At 42.8% G+C, this 22,998-nt stretch overlaps 1 protein-coding gene across 6 annotated transcripts in view; it reads left to right on the top strand.

Annotated features, from left to right (window-relative positions):
• The window catches only part of TBC1D1 (TBC1 domain family member 1), an 84,190-nt gene that overhangs the window by 41,095 nt on the left and 20,097 nt on the right, over positions 1-22,998 (top strand). For 2 of the 6 annotated variants that reach the window (XM_039347479.1, XM_039347525.1), the window contains 9 exons: positions 943-1,075; positions 1,652-1,743; positions 3,442-3,552; positions 5,567-5,695; positions 6,513-6,599; positions 7,230-7,516; positions 17,420-17,548; positions 19,036-19,176; positions 22,275-22,414. In XM_039347479.1, the coding sequence (XP_039203413.1) occupies positions 943-1,075; positions 1,652-1,743; positions 3,442-3,552; positions 5,567-5,695; positions 6,513-6,599; positions 7,230-7,516; positions 17,420-17,548; positions 19,036-19,176; positions 22,275-22,414 (1,249 nt within the window). The remainder of the gene's footprint in view (positions 1-942; positions 1,076-1,651; positions 1,744-3,441; positions 3,553-5,566; positions 5,696-6,512; positions 6,600-7,229; positions 7,517-17,419; positions 17,549-19,035; positions 19,177-22,274; positions 22,415-22,998) is intronic. The other 4 variants (XM_039347496.1, XM_039347488.1, XM_039347515.1 and 1 more) reach the window with 4 other exon arrangements.

Raw genomic sequence — 22,998 nt, 5'->3', positions numbered from 1 at the left:
ATATGTGGGTATATGTATAATTTATTTTATTTTATGCAGTGTATATTGGAGGTGGTTAAATAAGAAATCTCATTGTAATGTATGCTGATTAATGTAAATTTAAATTGTCAATAAAGTTATTCTATTCTACTCTACTCCACTCCACTCTACTTCACTCCACTCCACTCCACCTCACTCCACTCCACTCCATTCCATTCCTACTTTATTCTATTCTATTTCTACTCTACTCTATTCTACATTCCATTATTCTATTCTATTCTATTCTATTCTACTCTACTCTACTCTACTCTACTCTACTCTACTCTACTCTACTCCACTCCACAATATTCTATTCTGTTCTGTTCTGTTCTATTCTATTCTATATTCTATTCTATTTTATTCCATTCCATTCTATTCTATTCTATTCTACATCAGGGTTTCAGGACAACGATCTAGAAATTTATACCTGAAATTTCACTTCCTTGGGTTTGGATGCTACAATTAAGGAAGAACTTTTAAAGAAGTCATTGATCAGATTAGGAACTCTATAAAGTCCAATTTAAATCCAATGTGTAATGCCAATTTTTCTACAAGGCTTTCTTTTTCTTCCCACCTAACAGGACAAATTTGCGGTCCCGATGTTGTAAAACATGTGTACTCCTTAACCTATGAATGCTGCTCTTTTACAGTTCAGGGGCTGTTGATGTGATTGAATTTATTTTTATGGACTGTACTTTATTGTCGTAGTCTCCCGCTTTATAAATTGCTTAAAGCGCAAAAAAGGACAATATGTGCTTAAATAATGGTGATGGCCTTGCTCTCTCTCTCTCTCTCTCTCTCTCTCTCTCTCTCTCTCTCTCTCTCTCTCTCTTTCTCAAACTTGGTTCTTGTCATCGCAGGAGTAGAATCACAACTTTGGAAAGTCCACAACTTTGATTTTTTTTCTCCCCTCCCCTCACTTAGGTGGATGAGATCATGATGACCTTGAAGCAAGCTTTCAGCGTGGCAGCCATCCAGCAAAATTTCAAAGCTCAGCTTCAATTCTGCGACGAGTGTCCGATGCAAATTCTTCATAAGCTTTGTGAAAAGATAGAAGGTAAGAATTATCTGGATTGGTCTATGTGTTTTCTTTGATGCCTTTGGGAGTTAGCCAATATATATATATATATATATGTGGCTTCTAGGAGCACGAAGCTGAAAGCACCAGCCTAAGATGACGAATGAGACTTCGTCGAAATGTCGCCAAGACACTTCCAATTTTACGTGGGAGAAAACCCGAATAACCACATATACATATGCATATACATATATCCAAATTTCTTTTTCTGACAAAGAGTTAAAGAATTAAATTGGGAGACTAAGATGGCCATTTCGAGCTCATTCTGCTCTCGTCAGTTAGCCACACCCTTTATGGGATTCAAACCTGGGCAGTTTACATACTAGGCAGTGATTTAACCACCAAGCCACAGGCTTTCCTCCCCTCTTTACCAGCCGAGTCAAGGGAGTATATGCAGGAATTTTTTCAGACAGACCGGTCTGATTGATTACCCCTTGGCATTTTTTTTATATATATATATAATCGGGAGCAAAAAACAAGATTGTTTTTTTTTTTTTAGGGTGTAAAAATGGCTACTTGACCAATGTAATAATGTTGATCTGTTTTATTTGTTAGGGACGCATCCTTCTAAAATTAAGTTGGAACTGCAGAAACATTTAACAGCGCTGAATAACCAAGAGCAAGCCTCCATCTTTGAGGAAGTTCAGGTAATTTGCCAGTGTGTTGTTGTTGTTTTTTCTTCTCTGTGGAGGAAAAATACATTTTCTAAGTTGTGCCCTTAGTTTGTGCCTCTTAGCAGGAGCTGCATTAAATTTGTGGAAATTGCTTGCCCAGCGTTAGACACCATTGGCTGATTATAGAATTCATCAAGATCAGCCGTGCTTTTCTTACTACGTCATCTGAGACTTGCCCATACCTTTGTTTGTTTACTTCGAAATAGATTTACGTTTTTGAAAGGGGAAAAAAATGGTCCAAAAAACATTTTGCTTTATATTGGATTGGGGGGCTGGACTAGAAGACCTCCAAGGTCCCTTCCAGCTCTATTCTATTCTATTCTATTCTATTCTATTCTATTTTTCATTTATTCTACTCTACTTCTATTCTATTCTATTCTTCATTTATTCTATTCTATTCTATTCTATTCCATTTTTCATTTATTCTACTCTACTTCTATTCTATTCTATTCTTCATTTATTCTATTCTATTCTATTCTATTTTTCATTTATTCTACTCTACTTCTATTCTATTCTATTCTTCATTTATTCTATTCTATTCTATTCTTCATTTATTCTATTCTATTCTATTCTATTTTTCATTTATTCTACTCTACTTCTATTCTTCATTTATTCTATTCTATTCTGTTCTATTCTATTCTTCATTCTTTCTATTCTATTCTATTTTTCATTTATTCTACTCTATTTTTCATTTATTCTACTCTACTTCTATTCTATTCTTCATTTATTCTATTCTATTCTATTCTATTCTATTTTTCATTTATTCTACTCTACTTCTATTCTATTGTATTCTTCATTTATTCTATTCTATTCTATTCTATTTTTCATTTATTCTACTCTACTTCTATTCTATTCTATTCTTCATTTATTCTATTCTATTCTATTCTTCATTTATTCTACTCTACTATTCTATTCTATTCTATTTTTCATTTATTCTACTCTACTTCTATTCTATTCTGTTCTTCATTTATTCTATTCTATTCTATTCTATTCTATTCTATTCTATTCTATTCTATTCTATTCTATTCTATTCTATTCTATTCTATTCTAAATTTTTGTAGAATTGATGGCCCAGAGATGAGGTTAAAAAAAAAACCTAGAAATAACAGGAAGGTTGTAAGTTTTTTCAAGTCAGCCAAATAAACATGGCCTTTAAAAGCAAGGATTATTCCCTTCTCTGAATGACAGGATAGAAAGCTAATTAAAATAAATTGTTTCATAACTCCAGCTATGTATTGTGAAATTGACACAGCCAAGTCAGTTATGTTATAGGTAGTTCTCAACTTACGGTCACAACTGAGCCCAAATTCTCTGTTCCTAAGTGAACCATTTGTTAAGTGAGGCTTGCCCCATTTTATGACCTGTAAGCCACAGTTGTTAAGTGAATCACACATAATTGTTAAGTTAGTGACACAATTATTAAGTGAATTTGGCTCCCCCCCCCCATGGACTTTGCTTGAGCCCCGGGACACTGCGACCGTCGTAAATACGAGTCAGTTGCCAAGGGTCTGGATTTTGATCACGTGACCATGGGGAACGCTGCCACGGTCGTCAGTGTGAAAAAATGGTCCTAAGCCAGTTTTTTCAGTGCCGTCGTAACTGTGAACGGTCACTAAATGAACCACCTGTATTTGCAGCCATTTTGTGATGCAAAAATCCTCTTTCGTGCAGAAAATAAGGCCAAGAAATGAACAGAAGGAGAATGAACTAATCGTGTCTATGCTGAGAAGCATGTATGAAGAAAAACAGAAGGATCACGTTCACCTGGGGGACGTTAAACAGGTCTGCCGTTTTCTTTTTCTGACATTTCTTTTGAAAGACAAGATGGGGAAAATGTTTTCCAACAGGGATCGCGTAGGACTCCATTCTTTATTTTTTATCTTTAAAAATGGGGGGAGGCCTACAACTTTTGAGGCAATAGAAATTTGAAAATTGCTGCGCCCCCATGATCTTGCAAATACAAAAAGTTGGATATAGAGCTGGGGGACGTTTATGAGGGTGGCTCAAACCAGGTGAGAATCACCCAGATTTTAAACCAGCTTTGAGAAATGCAGGGTTAAGAGGAAGCAAATACAATACATCGTGTCTCTGAGTGATAGAAAAAATAAATTAAACCCAAAATGGCGACTTCCTTTTGTTTACTCATCTCACCAGCAAAATTGTTTTGCTGGTGTTTGCTCATATTTGAAATTTTGTTTGTTTTTTAATAAAGATCTATGTTTGCCTGCTATCATACTGCTTTTTTTTTTTTTAGCTATCATTTTGGGTTATTTTTTTTTTACTGAAAACTAAATAGCACCTTACATTTTGAATTAGATGTGTAATGCCAGTTCAGAATTAAAATGGTTTGGCATTTGATCTCTGATTGGCTAAGTTTCCTTAAAATGCCCCCCCCCATTTTTTTTTTTAAAGAAAATTTTATTGATTTTCTCGTTACACATTTAAATGAATGCTCCAACACTGGAGGTTTTTAAGAAGAGACTGGACAGCCATTTGTCTGAAATGGTATAGAGTTTCCTGCCTGAGCAGGGGATTGGACTAGATGACCTCCAAGGTCCCTTCCAACTTTACTATTGTTGTTGTTGTTGTTGTTGTTGTTGTTGTTGTTGTTATTATTAAATGTTTGAAAAGCAACTGAGTTGGTCAATAATTCAATAACATACAAATATCTTTAGTACCGATCACAAACTATGACATTCAACATTTCCTCTCTTTTCCCCTTGGTTTTTACTGTCTCATATTTAAATTCGTACAATTCCTATTATATTGATTAAATAAAAATAACTTTCTTACATTGATCAATCATTTTTACTTTATACATCTCCTAGTTATTTTAACATTCAATCTTTTTAGACAATCAATGTCCTGGTTACCGTATATTCCGGCATATAAGACGACTTTTGAGAGCGATGAAACAGCCTCCGAACTCGGGGGTCGTCTTATACGCCGAGTCATAACGTTTATTTATTTATTTATTATTTCCGGCGTATAAGATGACGTTCTAGGCATACGACTCGGTGTCGATCATCTTATACGCCGGAAATGACGTCATTTCCGGTGTATAAGATGATCGACACCGAGTCGCATGCCTAGAAAGTCATCTTATACGCCGGAAATAACGTTATAAACTACGTTTATTTCCGGCGTATAAGATGACTTTCTAGGCATGCGACTAGGTGTCGATCATCTTATACGCCAGAAATGACGTTATTTCCGGCGTATAAGATGATCGACGCCGAGTCGCATGCCTAGAAAGTCATCTTATACGCCGGAAATGACGTCATTTCCGGCGTATAAGATGATCGACGCCGAGTCGCATGCCTAGAAAGTCGTCTTATATGCGACTCGGCGTCGATCGTCTTGCGACCCGGCGTCGAACTCGGGGGTCGTCTTATACGCCGGGTCGCCTAATACGCCGGCATATACGGTAATTTTTCCCAATGCTTAGTTTCCCATTAAGATATTAAATTTAACGTTTAATATTTGTAATTTCTCCCCAAATGATTTCTATTCTTTATTTTGTATGCTGCTGCTGATTATATTAACTAGGCTAGACGGTTGCCAAGAAAATGACCAAATAAGGACTAATTAACCTATCTGGAGGATTTTGTGAAGTCTTTTTCATTTTTCATCAGCTCTTTCTTTTTTCCCCCCTAACCATGGAAATATCCACTGGGAGAAAAGGGTGGGAAAATGCAATCAAAACACAAATAAATTTCGTTTTGGGGAGAAGGAGTTCCTGTTGATTTATTCTTATTTTCTTTTCAAATGCATTTGTGATCTTAACCCCCCCTAGGCCACGCAATCTTCTGTAGAAGCTCTGGGAAACGAAATGCCGAACAACACAACTCGCTTCAAACTAGACATGCTCAAGAGCAAAGCCAAAAGGTCCCTTACAGAATCCTTAGAAAATATTTTATCTCGGGTAAGTCTCTTTGGATCGCTTGCCTCCAACGTGGCTGTTTGGGTGGTTGAAATCAAGAGTTATGAAAAAAAAAAATGCATTTTTGCTATCGTCAAATAAACAACTGTGCACGTGTTTGAAACGGTGGGAATCATGAACGACGTGTTACAAGTATCCCACTTTTTTAAGGGGATGCCAGACAATTATTTGCTCCTTTTCAATATTTCAGGCTTACTCTTTAAGTGTCAAGAGGAAAATAAATGCAAGTACGAGGAAATCCTTGATTTACAACCATTTGTTTAGACCAGGGGTAGGCAACCTTGGCTCTTTTATGACTTGTGGACTTCAACTCCCAGAATTCCTGAGCCAGCATGGCTCAGCTTGGAAGCCTCTCCCTTTCCTCTCAGCATGGCTGGCTCAGGAATTCTGGGAGTTGAAGTCCATGAGTCGTCAAAGAGCCAAGGTTGCCTACCCTTGCTCTAAACTAATAAAGTCTACTTTAATTATGCATTAATTATGCTTTCATATGTTCCTCTAGGTCAGGAGTAGGCAACTATGGCTCTTTTATGACTTGTGGACTTCAACTCCCAGAATTCCTGAGCCAACATGGCTCAGCTTGGAAACCTGTCCCTTTCCCCTCAGCATGGCTGGCTCAGGAATTCTGGGAGTTGAAGTCCACGAGTCATAAAAGAGCCAAGGTGGCCTACCCCTGCGCTAGAACCTTTAAATTTATTCCTTACAAGGAATGCCTTTTATATGAATTTTCATGTTTCTTTATATAAGTACCGTATATTTTTATATTTCATATATATATATAATATGAGGGTTTTCTTGGCAGGGAAATAAAAGCAAGAGCCTACAGGAAACTTCCGGAAGTATTGATTTGGATAGCTCCATATCGAGCACGCTGAGTAACATCAGTAAAGTAAGTGAATCGTTCACTGTAAAACCAACGCAAGGAATGGTTTCGATGTTCCGAGTAGCGCAGTTTTTTGTAACATTGCTAGAGTTATTGCAGGAAGCTGCAGTTTCTTGATGTGTTTTGCAAAGTTTTTGGACATAGTTCCTAGTGCCCCGATGACAATGGGTACCACTGTTACACGTTTCATCCATAATCGCGCAGTTTCGATGGCCAGGTCGCAATATTTCGTAATTTTTTCCAGTTCTTTTTCTTCGACTCTGGCATCTCCTGGTACAGCGATATCAATCAGCTGTACGCTTCGGTTCTCTACAACTGTGATATCCGGTGTATTGTGTTCCAAATGGCAATCTGTCTGTATTCAAAAGTCCCACAAGATGATGATGAGGAGGAGGAGGAGGATGATGATGATGATGATTAAAGTGTAGGGTAAAAAATGGATGGTTGGTTGGAAAAAGTGGTGGAACCACCAGAGATATCTAAATTCACTGCTTTACTCCAAAGAAAAGGACACATCTAACTTGGTTTCCACTTGGAAACGACTTCTGGATTTTGTGTTTGAGATGGAAAAAAATATGGAACTTGGATTGGGGTTTATGCCGAATCGGTCATGCCCAGTTTTGTTCCACTCGACAGGATACGTCTGTCGGTGACCAGGAAAATCATTTCTCCCTGGAGAGCCCTCTAAATCCAAATGGATCCGTGGACAATCTTGACCTTCTCTCCACCATGTTGGAAGGACCATCTGAAGAACATCTTGCCCAATCGGCCTACCAGGGCTTTAGAAGGCGCGCTAACACCCTCACCCACGTTCCGTTGGAGATCCAGGAGCCGTCTGAATCTGCGGAAGCGTCTCCGTCTGTTTCGCAAAGAAAACTTCTGAGGTACCATTCCATGACCACAGAAACTCCAGACCACCAAAAGTAAGAATATGTTTCTGGCCGGGGGAAGGGAGAGGCAGGGGGAGAAAATGTTTGCAGGTATGTCCGCCTTAGGCCAAGGAGAAGATTCTTCGGATCCATTCTTTGTCGTTAACCACAGCATGGACTCCCGATCTGAAATGTTGAGATGATGTAACAGCATCTTCTTTCCGTGAGAAGGTTCTTTATGAATGCAACTCCTAAGTCACCTTTATTAATCGTTGAGTTTGTCATCCTTATTAACCATTAATTGGGTTAGGGAGCAGGTATCCATCTTCTGTGATCAACTAACAGCACTCAATTGGTCCTAGGTAAGAGTTAATGGAAATCCAGAGGGGATTGGACTTACACCCTTTATGAATATGTGAGGACTCTAGGCTGATTCCTCTCTTGACTCCACCACCGATCTCTGTCTTCTCTTCTCCTATTCATTAGCATCTGTTATTTGGTCTCACAGTGTTAAAAAAAAAACCGGTGTTGAGGCCCTAGAAACAAAGCAGAGAAGAGCAACCAAGATGGATTACTCCTTACCCTTTTTTTATAAACTAGCAAACTCTGAAATTGCGTTCGACAGGATGGTGTGTGTTTGTTTACACTGACATCCATTTCACGGTCCTCTGCCTAATTTTTATGATACCGTCGCATGTAGAATGCAAAACTAACGCAACTGCATCCTTTCTTCACTAATTATTATTATTATTTTCCTGCTCTTTTCCATACTGGCGTAAACTTCCTCTGAAATGCTGGTCATCCTCAATGTAGGGGATTGGACTTACACCCTTTATGAATATGTGAGGACTCTAGGCTGATTCCTCTCTTGACTCCACCACCGATCTCTGTCTTCTCTTCTCCTATTCATTAGCATCTGTTATTTGGTCTCACAGTGTTAAAAAAAAAACCGGTGTTGAGGCCCTAGAAACAAAGCAGAGAAGAGCAACCAAGATGGATTACTCCTTACCCTTTTTTTATAAACTAGCAAACTCTGAAATTGCGTTCGACAGGATGGTGTGTGTTTGTTTACACTGACATCCATTTCACGGTCCTCTGCCTAATTTTTATGATACCGTCGCATGTAGAATGCAAAACTAACGCAACTGCATCCTTTCTTCACTAATTATTATTATTATTTTCCTGCTCTTTTCCATACTGGCGTAAACTTCCTCTGAAATGCTGGTCATCCTCAATGTACAACTCTAATTCAGCCCAAATTTTCTGTTGCTAAGTGAGACACTGGTTAAGGGAATTTTGCCCCCACGACCTTTCTTGCCACAGTTGTTAAGTGAATCACCGCAGTTGTTAAATTAGTGACCCAGGTGTTAAATGAATTGGGCTTCCTCAATTGACTTTGTTTGTCGGAAGGTCGCAAAAGGGGATCACGTGACCCCAGGACACCACGGCCGTCTTAAATATGAGCCAGTTGCCAAGCATCCAAATTTTGATCACGTGACCACGGGATGCCGTAGCGGCCATCACTGTGAAAACCGGTCCTGAGTTAGTTTTCTCAGGGCCGTTGTAACTTTGAAGGGTCACTAAACAAATTGTTGTGGGTTGAGGGCTCCCGGTAGCTTTTTTGGAAACACCGCAAAATTGGACGGAAGCCGACGCCAATTTTATTCCTCACCCTAAAAGAGACGTGTCTAGGATGAATGGTTAGCAGTGAAAAGGAAATGAAAAGAGGGAAGCGAGGATTCTGAAATTCGACGTTTCGTTGTCCCCTTTTTGGACCTTGTCTCTTGCTTTTCTTCTTCGAAGACCAGATTTTATCACAGGGGTATTTCCAACCAGACAGGGCTTGCTCAGTAAAAGGGGAGCTGTTAGTTGGCCTTTGAGGTCAGCTTCTTAGATGTCAGCTTAAATCTTATTTAGGGCATGAAGTTGCCTCAGCTTTGGTTTTATGGCAGTGTTTCTCAACCTTGACCATTTTAAGGCATGTGGACTTCAACTCCCAGAATTCCACAGCCAGCAATGCTAGCTGTGGAATTCTGGGAGTTGAAGTCCACATGCCTTAAAATGGTCAAGGTTGAGAAACACTGTTTTATGGAGAACGTTGTGTTTTGTTTTGCTTTGCTTTGTTTAAAATCCTTGAAATCCTCCCGTTTCACGTGCTGAAGAGTTTGCTTCAAACACCGTACTCGAAGGGCGAGAGAAAATACGTAGAGTTTTATTGTGACCCACAACCTCATTTGAACTTCATCTACGTTCTGTTAATAGATTAAAAGCTCCGATTAAACAAGCGTGGCGCAAACTCAATTTATGGCGTCACGGCTTTGGGGACCTCCCCCATCCCTATTTGTGTCAGGAAAAGGACGTGAGAATCAGCCCGTTGAAGGGAATAAGTTGAATCAGATGTTCCAGTCCACGAGATGACATTCAGGTGTGGGTTTGAGGGTCCTTCTGTAAAAAGTCACGCAAACATTTTTTATCCTCGGTAGCTAACCTCTCTGAATACAAACCAAGAAAGAGAGTTCGTCAGCTGACATTCCCTTCGGTCCAGCGTTAACATTTGGGTTGTAGTGGTTTTCAGTGTTACTAACGTTTGTGCATGTAAGGGAAGTGGATTAGAAGTCGATGGCGGTTGTGTGGCCATTTCACAGGAGCTCCTGGTGGCTTTTTGTGTTACCGTCTTAACACAACGAACGTCCTCGTGACACTGAGAACGAGAACGCATGTAAGGACCCACCCCACTTTGCATCTTAAGAAGACAGAACTCTTGGAATAGTTCTTCCAACAGGAATCCTTTATTAAGAGAAAATGGTTGCAGGCATGCTAGACAGGACTTGGGGTCCAAGCTCTCCCATTCAAGGTTTTAAGGGGTTCCCCAGTAGTCCCACCCAATCAACCCCCCTTCCAGTGATAGTTTCAAGTATCACAATTCCACCTCCTTTCTTCTTTCTTCCGTCTGGATGGAGACTTCAGATACTACATGAAAGGCAATTACCCTTCTTTGATATGTTAACGCTTAGAGGTTACAATAAACACACATTCAGCTCTTTGAAGTGTAAAGAAGGAAGTGAGGGCCATAAAGCCCCTTTGCTCTCCCCCTTCTCTCCCTCTTATGGCAGAATCCAGAGAAGGCAGAATTGGGAGTTTCTATATTTGATAATTTAAAGATGAAATATAATTGGATTCTGACATCCGGCCCCTCTTAACAATAAGAGAGATCCACCTGAAAGAAAACGCAAGTAAAAATTTTAGTTAGGCTTGTTAGGATACTCTGTGTGAAACTTCTTCAATAGCTTCGGGGCTCTGACATGACGTTTATGGACCCACTCATTTTGTGAGGGAGGGAGGTGTTTCCAGGCAACTAGGTACTGAGTTGCTCCATGATATCTCCTAGAGTCAAGGACTTCCTTTATTTCGAAGTGTTGTTCACCCTCCACCATGATTGGAGGTGGTGGGGGGGGGATTTTTGGCCGTAGAGGTGACTGATGCTCTCTTTTCAGCAAGCTGCAATGAAAAATTGGGTGTATTTGCCTGAGATTTTTGGGTAACTCTAATTCTACTGTTACTGGATTTATGATTCTTTTAATTGGAAAAGGTCCTATGTATTTTGGTCCAAGTTTTTTACAGGGCTGTAGGGACTTTAGGTATTTTGTAGATAAGTACACCATCTCTCCTATAATGAATGGTGTAGGCTCAACCCTTTTTTTATCGGCTTGTGTTTTGTAAGCCTGCCTAGCTTCATCTAGTGCTTTTCTGACTATTGGCCAGGTGTTTTGTAATTTTTCCATCCATTCTTTCAGCGAGGGGATCGTTGGTTCGTTTGGGGTTAATTCTGGCATGGGGTTGAAACTTTGACCGGTGGCTATTTGAAAAGGAGTGTAACCTGTGCTGGAGTGGACTGCATTATTGTAGGCAACTTCTGCAAAGGGGAGTAAGTCCGCCCACTCGGTCTGCTGGAAACTAAGAAAACATCTTAAATATTGCTTAAGTACTGAGTTCATTTTTTCAGCCCCCCCATTTCCTTGAGGGTGGTGGCTAGATGTCAGTCCCTGAGTGGTTCCTAAGAGGGATAAAAATTCCTTCCAAAATGCAGACGTAAATTGCACCCCCCTGTCAGAGATGATGCGTTGGGGTGCCCCATGCAATCTGTAAATGTGTTGGATGAAAAGTTTTGCTAAGGCTTTTGCAGTGGGAATCTTTTGGCAAGGGATAAAGTGCACCTGTTTGGAAAACAAGTCCGTGACCGTCCAGACCACAGTATTCCCATTGCTTTCTGGCAATTCCACTATAAAATCCATGGCTATTTCTCTCCAGGGGGCTGAGGGACTTGCCACTGTTTGCAATAGTCCTGGCACTTTCCCTTGCAACCTCTTTGCCGTGGCACATTTTGGACAACTGGCTATATAACTTTCAATGTCCTTTTTCATGGATGGCCACCAAAATTGCCGTTTAATTAAATGTAAAGTTTTTACAAATCCAAAATGCCCTGCTGATTTTGTGTCATGGCAAAGGTGCATGAAAGTTACTCTTTGAGTTGTTGGTATATATAACTTTTCCCCTATCCAAGGCAACCCGTCTTTCATTGTGCACACATTTTTGTTTTTCTGGAACCAATCATCTGTTTCCAAACTTTTTCTGAATTCAATTCCAGTTTGGCTGTCCAGTTGTGGTTTTAATTTGGCTTGGGTTCTTGTGGTTACTGGTGCTGCCAGTTGTGACTCTGCCATTATTGGTCTAGAGTCTGTGGTTCGTGCGCTGTTATATTGGGGCATGCGAGATAGTGCATCTGCCAGGAAGTTCTTTCTTCCTGGTAAATGTTTGAGCTTAAATTGGAATTGGTGAAAATGCTGGGACCAGCGGGCTTGTTTGGGATTGAGTTTCCTGGAAGTTTTCAGGGCTTCCAAATTTTTGTGATCAGTCCACACCTGGAAGGGGATTTTGTTGCCTTCCAGGAACTGTCGCCATGTGAGTAATGCCCAACGTATCCCATAAGCCTCCTTCTCCCATACAGGCCAGCGCTGTTCTGTTTCCGTGAGTTTCTTGGATGTATATGCACAGGGTTGCAATACTGCATCATCATTTTCTTGTAATAGCACAGCCCCCACTGCCACATCACTTGCATCTGCCTGTATTATGAAGGGTTTGTCCATGTCTGGGTGCCTTAGTACTGGTTCGGCAGAAAAAAGTCTCTTTAGTCTCTCAAACGCTGCTTGGCACTCCATTGTCCATGTTAGTGGCTGGCTAGGTTTTACTGAGGATGTTCCCTTCGTTTTTAGTAAGTTAGTGAGGGGCAAGGCTATCTGTGCAAATGAGGGGATGAATTGGCGGTAAAAATTTGCAAAGCCCAGGAAACTTTGTAGTTGCTTTCTTGTGCGGGGTGGTGCCCATTCTAATACTGCTCTGACCTTCTCTGGGTCCATTTCAATGCCCTGTGGGGATATGCGATAGCCTAGGTAGTCTATCCTTTCCTGGTGGAATTCGCATTTTGAGAGTTTGGCATATAGGTGAGCGGCTCGCAGCTTCTTTAAAACCGCTCTGACAAGTTTGACGTGTTCTTCTTTTGTTTCGGTAAAGATAAGAATGTCGTCCAAGTAAACAAGGACCCCCTTAAACAGGTGCTCCCTTAGAACGTCATTGATTAGTTGCATAAAGACTGCAGGGCCCCCTTGTAATCCAAATGGCAAGACTTTGAATTGATAGCACCCCATGGGGCAGTTAAATGCAGTCTTCCATTCGTCCCCTTCCTTGATTCTCACTCGATAGTAAGCTTCCCTTAAGTCTAGTTTAGAAAAAATTTTCCCTTTCGATAGGTGTGACAGCATGTCTTTCATGAGGGGCAGCGGGTATAGGTTGCTTTCACTGATTGTATTCAGGGCCCTATAATCCACGCATAAACGTAAAGAGCCATCCTTCTTCTCTCTAAAAAGGACCGGGGCAGCCACTTTAGGCTTGGCTGGCTCAATGAAACCTCTCTCCAGGTTTTTTTTTATAAATCTTTCCATTTCCTCCTTCTCCTTTGGGCTCATGGAGTATAATCTGGGCTTCGGGAGTTTTGCCCCAGGCTTGAATTCAATGGTACAGTCTGTGGGTCGGTGGGGGGGAAGCTCATTCGCCCTCTCCTCACTGAAGACTTCAGCAAGGTCCCTATATTCCTCTGGTATTTCTGTTAATCTTTTTTCCTCTCCTATGGATGCTTTTTCTATTCTTGATTCTGGTAGCCTCTCTTGGGGTTTTAAGTCCATAGGGTCCCCCTTCGGGAATTTGATTTCTGTCGTCCTCCAATTTACCCAGGGGTTCCATTTTTTCAACCATTCCATCCCTAGAATCATTGGGCATTCCATACCTGGGGTCACCACAAACGTTAAGTCCTCTTCATGGTTGCCCAGGGAGAGGTGTATTGGCAGAGTGGCTAGGGTAGCTGGCACCCCCCCTGCTATGGATCCATCTAGCTGGCCAAATGAGATTGGTTGTTCCAGTCTCCTGGATGGGATGCCCAGATTCCCCACTAGTGTTGGGCTAATGAGGCAGCGGGTGCAGCCAGAGTCTATTAAGGCTTTCACCTTCACAGCTTCGGGCATGGGGGGGATTAATATAGTCACTGTTTTGAAGATGGGTGTGATGCGTCCACTTACCAGGGGTTCGCCTTCCGAGCTGTCATCTGAGGCATCCACCGTCCCTGTGGTGTAGGCTGGAGTTCTTTCCCCTTGGTGAGCAGAGGTGGGGTTTTCTGCAATTTCCATCATTTTCATGGCTGTTTCTTTTGGCTTAGCTGAATACCCTCTGGGTTTGTTGATTGGGGATCTGTCTGGGTTGTGCTGGGGGGCCTTTGAGCGGCATTCTACAGCTCGATGCCCTTCTCTTCCGCACTTGAAACACCCCATCTGCTTCTTGGCTGTATCCGATGATTTCACCGGTTGGTGTGTCAGCTCAGGCGGGGGGCGGCTCCATTGTTTTCCTCGGCGATGCCTCTTCAATATGTCGATCTCTGCTTCCTCTGCCAAGACGTACCATTCCTCAAGTCGATGTGGGTCTCCTCGGGGCAGGCAAGCATCATATAGATCATAGTTTAGTCCGTCTTTGAAACGGCCAAGGAGGATGTCTTCTGGCCAATTCAGTTTGCTGGCAATGGCTCGGAATTCTTGTGTATACTCAGCCACTGGGCGTTTGCCCTGCCTCATCGTTGTTATTCTTTCACGGGCTTTGCGATCAGCTAGGGGGTCTTCAAATCGTCTTCTCAACGAGGACATGAAACGGTTGAAGTTACTGAGTTCTGGGGCATTGGAGTCATGCAGGTTCACCACCCAATCTGCAGCTGGTCCATCCAGGGCAGATTGCACGATCCGGATGCGGGCTTTGTCGCTGGGGATGTCCTGCCCATATTCCTCCATGTAGCTGAGGACTTGGGTTAGGAAAAACCCCAAGCGTGTTGGCTCCCCTTTGAATTTCACCTCCAACGGTGGACGTCTTGGAATGGATCGGTGCCTCCATTGTGGGTGGTAGTGTCTTCCGTCCAGATTTCCATCTGTGGTCCGGTAGGGGGTGGGAGCTCCTGGATCAGTAAATGTCCCTGGGGTTGCAGGTTCCACGTCCCCCTCGGTGTCTCTCCCTTTGTGGCTCCAGGAACTGGGGCGGGCGTAGGGCTCAGGAATCTCCTCTCCTAGGGAGCTGAGAGTTCTCTTCATCAGGTCAATAGCTCTCTCTAGGATCCAGTCTGAGTACGGCATACAGCTTCCTCCCTCTTCACTTGCGTGCAGGGATTTCTCCATCTCCTGCTTCCATTCTGGTTGCTTGGTCCCCCGTCTCAGGGTCACTTTTCTTGATTCCTTTCCCCACTCGCTTTTCTTTCCAACGCCCATCGACCAGCGAGGCTTGTGGTCCTGTGTCTCCACCACTTCTTCTTCTGAGAAATCTGGCCTCTCGGATCCCAACATCTGGCAAGGTTCCAACTGGGTCAGCGGCTCTCTTTCCAGGGAGTTTTCTCCCTCTCTTGCTTCGTTGTCTGACATGGTAAATTTTTGCAAAATCCCCCGGCAAGGGTCTACCTTCCAGGTGGATTAATTTTGCAAGTCCTGTCTAATGTAAGGACCCACCCCACTTTGCATCTTAAGAAGACAGAACTCTTGGAATAGTTCTTCCAACAGGAATCCTTTATTAAGAGAAAATGGTTGCAGGCATGCTAGACAGGACTTGGGGTCCAAGCTCTCCCATTCAAGGTTTTAAGGGGTTCCCCAGTAGTCCCACCCAATCAACCCCCCTTCCAGTGATAGTTTCAAGTATCACAATTCCACCTCCTTTCTTCTTTCTTCCGTCTGGATGGAGACTTCAGATACTACATGAAAGGCAATTACCCTTCTTTGATATGTTAACGCTTAGAGGTTACAATAAACACACATTCAGCTCTTTGAAGTGTAAAGAAGGAAGTGAGGGCCATAAAGCCCCTTTGCTCTCCCCCTTCTCTCCCTCTTATGGCAGAATCCAGAGAAGGCAGAATTGGGAGTTTCTATATTTGATAATTTAAAGATGAAATATAATTGGATTCTGACAACGCGGCACGGAGATTCTCAGTCATCCCGATCACGGTTGTCTCCGAGGTGCTTTGTTCAGGACGCAACTGGACTCTCTTGTTTTTCTTTGGAGATGTTTCTCTAATCGTCCGAGAAGCTTCTTCAAGTCCCCACCCTCCAGTTTCTTCACTCTGGTGTCTCCCCCAAGCTTTCCAAAGCTGAGGCCTCTCAAGAGGGCTGGGAAATGGGCAGTTTTACCCTCATTAAAAACTGACTTCTGCCAAGCTGTAAGCAGCAATACGTGCTCCATGCATTCATGTATTCTGTCTACCTATCTTTATTCTGACCCCATCAGTGTACGGTACATGATCAGAAGTTCATAGAAGAAGCACATTTCAGTCAAAGAGCTTAAGATGCTTCTTGATGCCACTTTCTGTGCGTAGAGGTCCTACTCTTAATTAAAGTGCTTCAGTTATATCTTTATTTTTGTTTTCAGCCTTTATATATGCACATACTTTATTTGACTTTTTTTCCTTCCTTCCTTCCTTCCTTCCTTCCTTTCACCTCCCTCTCCTTCCTTCCTTTCCCTCTCTCTCCTTCCATCCATCTATCCATCCATCTCATCTTTCCTCTCTTCTCCTCGCCCCTTTCCCCTTCCTCCCTCTCTTCCTTCTTTCCCACCCTGTCTCCTTTCTTCCATCCATCCATCATCTCATCTTTCCTCTCCTCTCCTCTCCCCTTGCCTTCCTTCCCCTTTCCCCCTCCTTCCTTCCTTTTCACTCTCCTTCCTTCCATCCTTCCATCCATCCTCCATCTTTCCTCTCCTCTCCCCTTGCCTTCCTTCCCCCTTCTCCCTCCTTCCTTTTCACCCTCTCTCCTTCCTTCCATCCTCCATCTCATCTTTCCTCTTCTCTCCTCTCCTCTCTTCTCCTCTCCCCTTGCCTTCCTTCCCCTTCTCCTCCTTCCTTCCTTTTCACCCATCCATCCATCCATCCATCATCTCATCTTTCCTCTCCTCTCCTCTCCTCTCCTCTTGCCTTCCTTCCCGCTCCTTCCTTCCTTTTCATCCTCTCTCCTTCCATCCATCCATCCATCCTTTATCTCATCTCTCCCCTTGCCTTCCTTCTCCCTCCTTCCTTCCTTTTCACCCTCTCTCCTTCCTTCCATCCTCCATCTCATCTTTCCTCTCCTCTCCTCTCCTTCCCCCTTGCCTTCCTTCTTCCTCCTTTCTTCCTTTTCACCCATCCATCCATCATCTCATCTTTCCTCTCCTCTCCCCTTGCCTTCCTTCCCGCTCCTTCCTTCCTTTTCATCCTCTCTCTCCTTCCATCCACCCATCTATCCTTTATCTCATCTTTCCTCTCCTCATCCCCTTCCACCTTCCATCCTCTCTCCCTCCCTTCCTCCTCCTGGAATCCCCTTATAAAATCTGACCACGGCTGGCTAACCCTTCTCCCAGTCAGCCATCCGCCACTTCTGCCCTGCCTCCTCCAGCTCGGCTTCATTCCTCAGCCTCCTCACCCAATTTCTTCAAGCGCACTAGGCATAGCTCAAGCGGAGAACAAGGCAGACATGCCATGTCAAAGAGGTGAGGAGAGATCTATTGTGTGTGTGCCTGTGGGGGTGGGTGTAGCTGGCAGTGTATCAGCTCATCAAGGTTTTCACTGAAGCAGGGGTAGGCAACCTCGGCTCTTTTATGACTCAGGGACTTCAATTCCCAGAATTCCTGAGTCCGTTATGCTGACTCAGGAATTCTGGGAGTTGAAGTCCATGAGTCATAAAAGAGCCGAGGTTGCCTACCCCTGCACTGAAGGTATTTGTGCATTGCAAAGAAAAGCCATAAATTAAACCGAAATAAGCCGGGTGACTTATTTCAGGCCCACAGGAAAATCGCCCTGTCTTGCTACTGTAATGTAGCTCTTCGTTAATTAATTGACCACATGAAATCTAGGAAGAAATAAAATAAAACTCGGTATAACATATTCAAAGCCTCAGGTTAAAAGAAGCGTAAGCTCAGCCCGTTCCAATGTTATTATCATTGATTGCGTGTGTGTGACACAGTTGGTCCTTATTGGTTTACCTCAGGGGTCTTCAAACTTGGCCCTTTTATGATTGTGGACTTCAACTCCCAGAATTCCTCAGTCAGCCATTTTGATGAAACCACAGGCTTAGATCCAGACCAGGGGTCTTCAAACTTGGTCTTTTTATGACTTGTGGAGTTCAACTCCCAGAATTCCACAGCCAGCATGCCTGGCTGAGGAATTCTGGGAGTTGAAGTCCACATGTCATAAAAGGGCCAAGTTTAAAGACCCCTGGTTTACATAATAGGTGTCATTAATTTTACCACACCCTCCGTTCAAAATTGAAACAAAAATGGATGCAGGAGAGCTTCTAGCACAGATACTTCTCCTTTACACCTGGACTCATCTTATGAGATTCCTCTACCCTGCCTTCTCATAGCCTTGCTTTCAGTGTTGATAACCCACTTCAAAGAAAATGACACAAATGTGATTTCATGGCCTATCCTGAAAATGGAATGAGCCTCTAAGCCAGGGGTAGGCAACCTTGGCTCTTTCATGACTCATGGACTTCAACTCCCAGAATTCCTGAGCCAGCCACGCTGAGGAGAAAGGGAGAGGTTTCCAAGCTGAGCCATGCTGGCTTAGGAATTCTGGGAGTTGAAGTCCATGAATCATAAAGCGGCCTAGGCCTAGGCCAGGGGTAGGCAACCTTGGCTCTTTCATGACTCGTGGACTTCAACTCCCAGAATTCCTGAGTCAGCCACGCTGAGGGGAAAGGGAGAAGTTTCCAAGCTGAGCCATGCTGGCTCAGGAATTCTGGGAGCTGAAGTCCACCAGTCATGAAGGGCCAAGGTTGCCTACCCCTGTTCTAAGCAGTTATCTTAAAAAAAATAAAATAAAATTACACAGGTGACAGTGTTAGCCTTTGCTTTGTTTTCATTCCTGGCAGTCTTACATTTTTTTCTTAATTTGTTGCTTATTCCTTTTGTCGTTTCTTTTGTTCTCTCTCTTCCTGCCTGTTTTCCCCGCCGCGCTAAACTTCTCCCGTTCTGAGCTTCTTGTCAACTACGTTCAGCACCTCCTACCGTTCCTCTCTCCAGCAAAAGCTTCACTCCTGCTCTTCTGTACCCAATTTCTTAAAATTCCTGGCTCCCGTCGATGAGAATGTCACCTCCGATTTTAGGAAGTCCACCAGGTAGGGAATCCTTGGTTCAGAAAGATGCCTTCGGATCTAGGGGTACAGTTTAGAGGTTGAAGCTCTTGCGGTTTCAAGCGAGAAAGAAAAGTCTTCCGATTGAGATCAGCTCCACGTTGCCTTCCAAAACTGGCTGGCTGTGGGTTTCTTCTAAGATTTGGGCTACAGCTGTGGGATGGTGGGGAGGTCTGCTCTTCAAGTGCAAACCATAACTGACCACATTTAGCTTTTTCTTTTTAAATATATATATATTTGTTTTCTGAGGTTTTCGCAGGTGTTTGTATGTAGGTCTTTGGTTATTCGGGTTTTCTCACGCGTAAAATTGGAAGTGTCTTGGCGATGTTTCGACAAAGTCCCATTCGTCATCTTCAGGCTGGTGTTTTCGGCTTCGTGCTTCTAGGAGCAATGTGTGATCGCAGCTGTTTCTTCCTTTGCTCCTAGAAGCACGAAGCCGAAAACACCAGCCTGAAGATGACGAATGGGACTTCGTCGGAACGTCGCCCAGACACTTCCAATTTTATATATACTGTGTGTGTGTGTGTGTGTGTGTGTGTGTGTGTGTGTGTGTGTGTACAGGCATTAAACAACTGTATATAAGACTTCCCCCAGCGTTTGCCTTTTAACCCTGACGATGTCAAATGTATTTGACGAAAGCTTGGTGGATTAAATTCTATTTTTGATAGATATTTTTGATAGATATTCTCTTGCTATATTTTTTCTATCATGCTCTATGGAGTAGAGAGTTGGCCACCTGAAGAGACTAGAAGCATTTGAAATGTGGATTTACAGGCAGCTATTATGTATAAGCTGGGTTGACGAGATCAGAAATGAGGAGGTGATCAGCCACCTGGGAAAGCCCATGGAAATCGTCAAAACAATTAAAAAACGAAAATTAGTATATTTCGGACACGTGATGTGACACCCAGAAAAATACGGCATACTCCATTTAACCCTCCAGGGAAAGATTGAAGGCAAACGAGGTCCAGGCAGAAGAAGAATGTCGTGGCTTCAAAATCTAAGGGACTGATTTGGACAAAACTCAGCAGCACTTTTTCGTGCAGCTGCTGATAAAAACAGGATCGCCAACATGATCGCCAATGTCCATAACGGATACGGCACAAGAAGAAGAAGATATTAGGGAGATATTAGGGATAAGGTGGGGTCGGGATTAGGGTTAGGGTTGGGGTTGGGGTTGGGGTTCTTCCAAATAACATTTTCAATATTTAGCAAACAGCATAATGTCTGGGTACACGTATTTAACTAACAATAATAGATATAGTTAATTATCACAAACAATATGTTAGTTAATGCTAATATATATTTAAAATTACATATCACGTTCCTTTCTCTCAGACTCGGCTTTCTAGCCATTGATGGAAATTATCCCATGTTCTAAAATACACCGAGTCTTCTTTCTCTTTTAATCTTTAAAGTCAATCTATCCATTTTTGCACACTCTAAAATTTCCTGAATTCATTCTTCTTCAGTTGGTAAGTTTTCCTTTTTTCCAATGTTGGGCAAATACAATTGTTGCTGCCGTTAATATGTGTAGTATTAGATATCTGCAATCTTTCTCAGAATTAGCTCCTATTGTTCCTAACAAAAATAATTCTGGTTTAAAATCTTATTTGTTTTTTTAGTCATTTTTTCCAACCATAAATGTATTTTAACCCAAACGCTTTTTGCTTTGGGGCACGTCCACCCACATTTAGCTTTTTCAAAGTTCTGGTTGCCCTCTGTGAAGCTCTGTACCACATGGCTGTGTATATCATGAGTATCTGATTCTGATTTGTAATAGTGGCAAATACCTTGGGTGTAGGGTGAATCTTTGTCCTCCAAGCTTGTGGATGTTTCGTTACCAGGTGAAATGAGGTCTTCAGTGGAGTTTAGAGCATGGCAGTGTCGGTATGAGTGTGTCGAGTGAGTGGGTCAGTGTGAGTCATCAGTGAGTGGCTTGTGATGAGTCTTGTGGTGGAGAGGTTACATGAGGTCAGGGTCCTAGGGAGGTGAACTGCTGGTGGGGCCCTCACCCCAAGCCTCTCACTGATGACTCCCACCTGACCCATCGCAAGATCCTCACACCTGAAGCCCTTATAAGCAGAAGAACGGACACTGACGTCCCATAAGATTTTACCTAGCCTGGTAGTAAACCGTTTGGAAATCAAGACACAAGCTCGGAGAACAAATCTTCACCCTCATATGAGTCTTCTTATCTCATCATGAAGAAGGCTTGGGGAGTTATCCAACCCCTCACTTGGGAGGTCCATGGGGAGGAGACCAAACACCAAGCCTTCTTGATAATGGCCTCCACGCTTTGGAATACTCTGCTGCAGGAACCATGTCTGGTTTCAACTCTCTTCTTGCTTAAAAAAGCCCCAGATATTGTAAGAAAAGGCGTGGCAGAGCCTAGGGGGTGGAGTCAAAAAAGGAATCAGCCTAGTAGTGTCTAGTAGTCATAAATGGACCAAGCCCAGCTGCTCTTGAATTCATTAACTCTTAATAGACTAGACCAGGGGTAGGCAACCTTGGCTCTTTTATGACATGTGGACTTTAACTCCCAGAATTCCTGAGCCAGCACAGCTGGTTCAGGAATTCTGGGAGTTGAAGTCCATGAATCATAAAAGAGCCAAGGTTGCCCACCCCTGGACTAGACTAATGTCACAACTAACAGTCAGCATTATTTTGGCTCTAGAGAAGAATTAATGAAATTTAAGAGGGAGCATTTATGGGAACGTACAGACTCCAGGCTGATTCCTTGTTTGATTCCGCCCGCCAGGCTATGCCACTCTTTCTTCTCCTACAGATATTATTTTATTCTAACAGGACTTTGACTCAACAGAGCGGTTGGTCAACCATGTTTTCTTTCTGCCTGTTTTGCAGATTAAATGATAGAGAATAAACAAAATAAATGTATGTCTACCATATCTTTATTATACATTATTGATATTCATTGTTATCCATTGAAACAAGAGTAGGTATTTCAGTTTTAATTTGCTGTTGAGCCTCTTTAGAGAATTCGTATCATTTGGTTTCATCCGAAAACAACATGCCTTGCGACTGTAGCTACAATCAATAAATTCTGTGACTTCTAATTTTAGAGATAACAAATCCAAGCCAAAAGAAGCAGATTTGATCCCCGAGACCCCGGTGAAGGCTCGAAGACATTCTTGGAGGCAGCAGATCTTTTTAAGAGTGGCGACGCCACAAAAAGGATGTGATTCTTCCGGTTGGCACGAAGGTAAGATCCATTGTTAGTTAAAAGGGCTGGTTTAATGAATGCCACAAATGAAAGCTGAGCGTCTTCTGGCAGCGTTTCTTTTAGTGCAATCCACTAGAGCCAGGGGTAGGCAACCTTGGCTCTTTTATGACTCGTGGACTTCAACTCCCAGAATTCCTGAGCCAGCCACGCTGAGGGGAAAGGGAGGTTTCCAAGCTGAGCCATGCTGGCTCAGGAATTCTGGGAGTTGAAGTCCACGAGTCATGAGGGGGCCATAATTCCCCCATGCTGGCTCAAATGGTCATGGAATGGTTGTAATTCGAGGAGTGTCTGCAAGACACAATATTTCCTGCATTTTGATGTGGGTAATTCCACTAGTTCAGGGGTAGGCAACCTTGGCTCTTTTATGACCCGTGGACTTCAACTCCCAGAATTCCTGAGCCAGCATGGCTCAGTTTGGAAACCTCTCCCTTTCCCCTCAGCGTGGCTGGCTCAGGAATTCTGGGAGTTGAAGTCCATGAGTCATAAAAGAGCCAAGGTTGCCTACCCCTGCTCTAAACTAATAAAGTCTACATTAATTAACATTAATTATGCTTTCATATGTT

The sequence above is a fragment of the Crotalus tigris genome, unplaced genomic scaffold (assembly GCF_016545835.1).
Source record: "Crotalus tigris isolate CLP2741 ecotype Arizona unplaced genomic scaffold, ASM1654583v1 scf7180000017559.9942113025:1136094, whole genome shotgun sequence".
Taxonomy (NCBI): domain Eukaryota; kingdom Metazoa; phylum Chordata; class Lepidosauria; order Squamata; family Viperidae; genus Crotalus; species Crotalus tigris.
The sequence above is the reverse complement of the archived record's forward strand: the minus strand, read 5'-3'. Positions and strand labels throughout refer to the sequence as shown.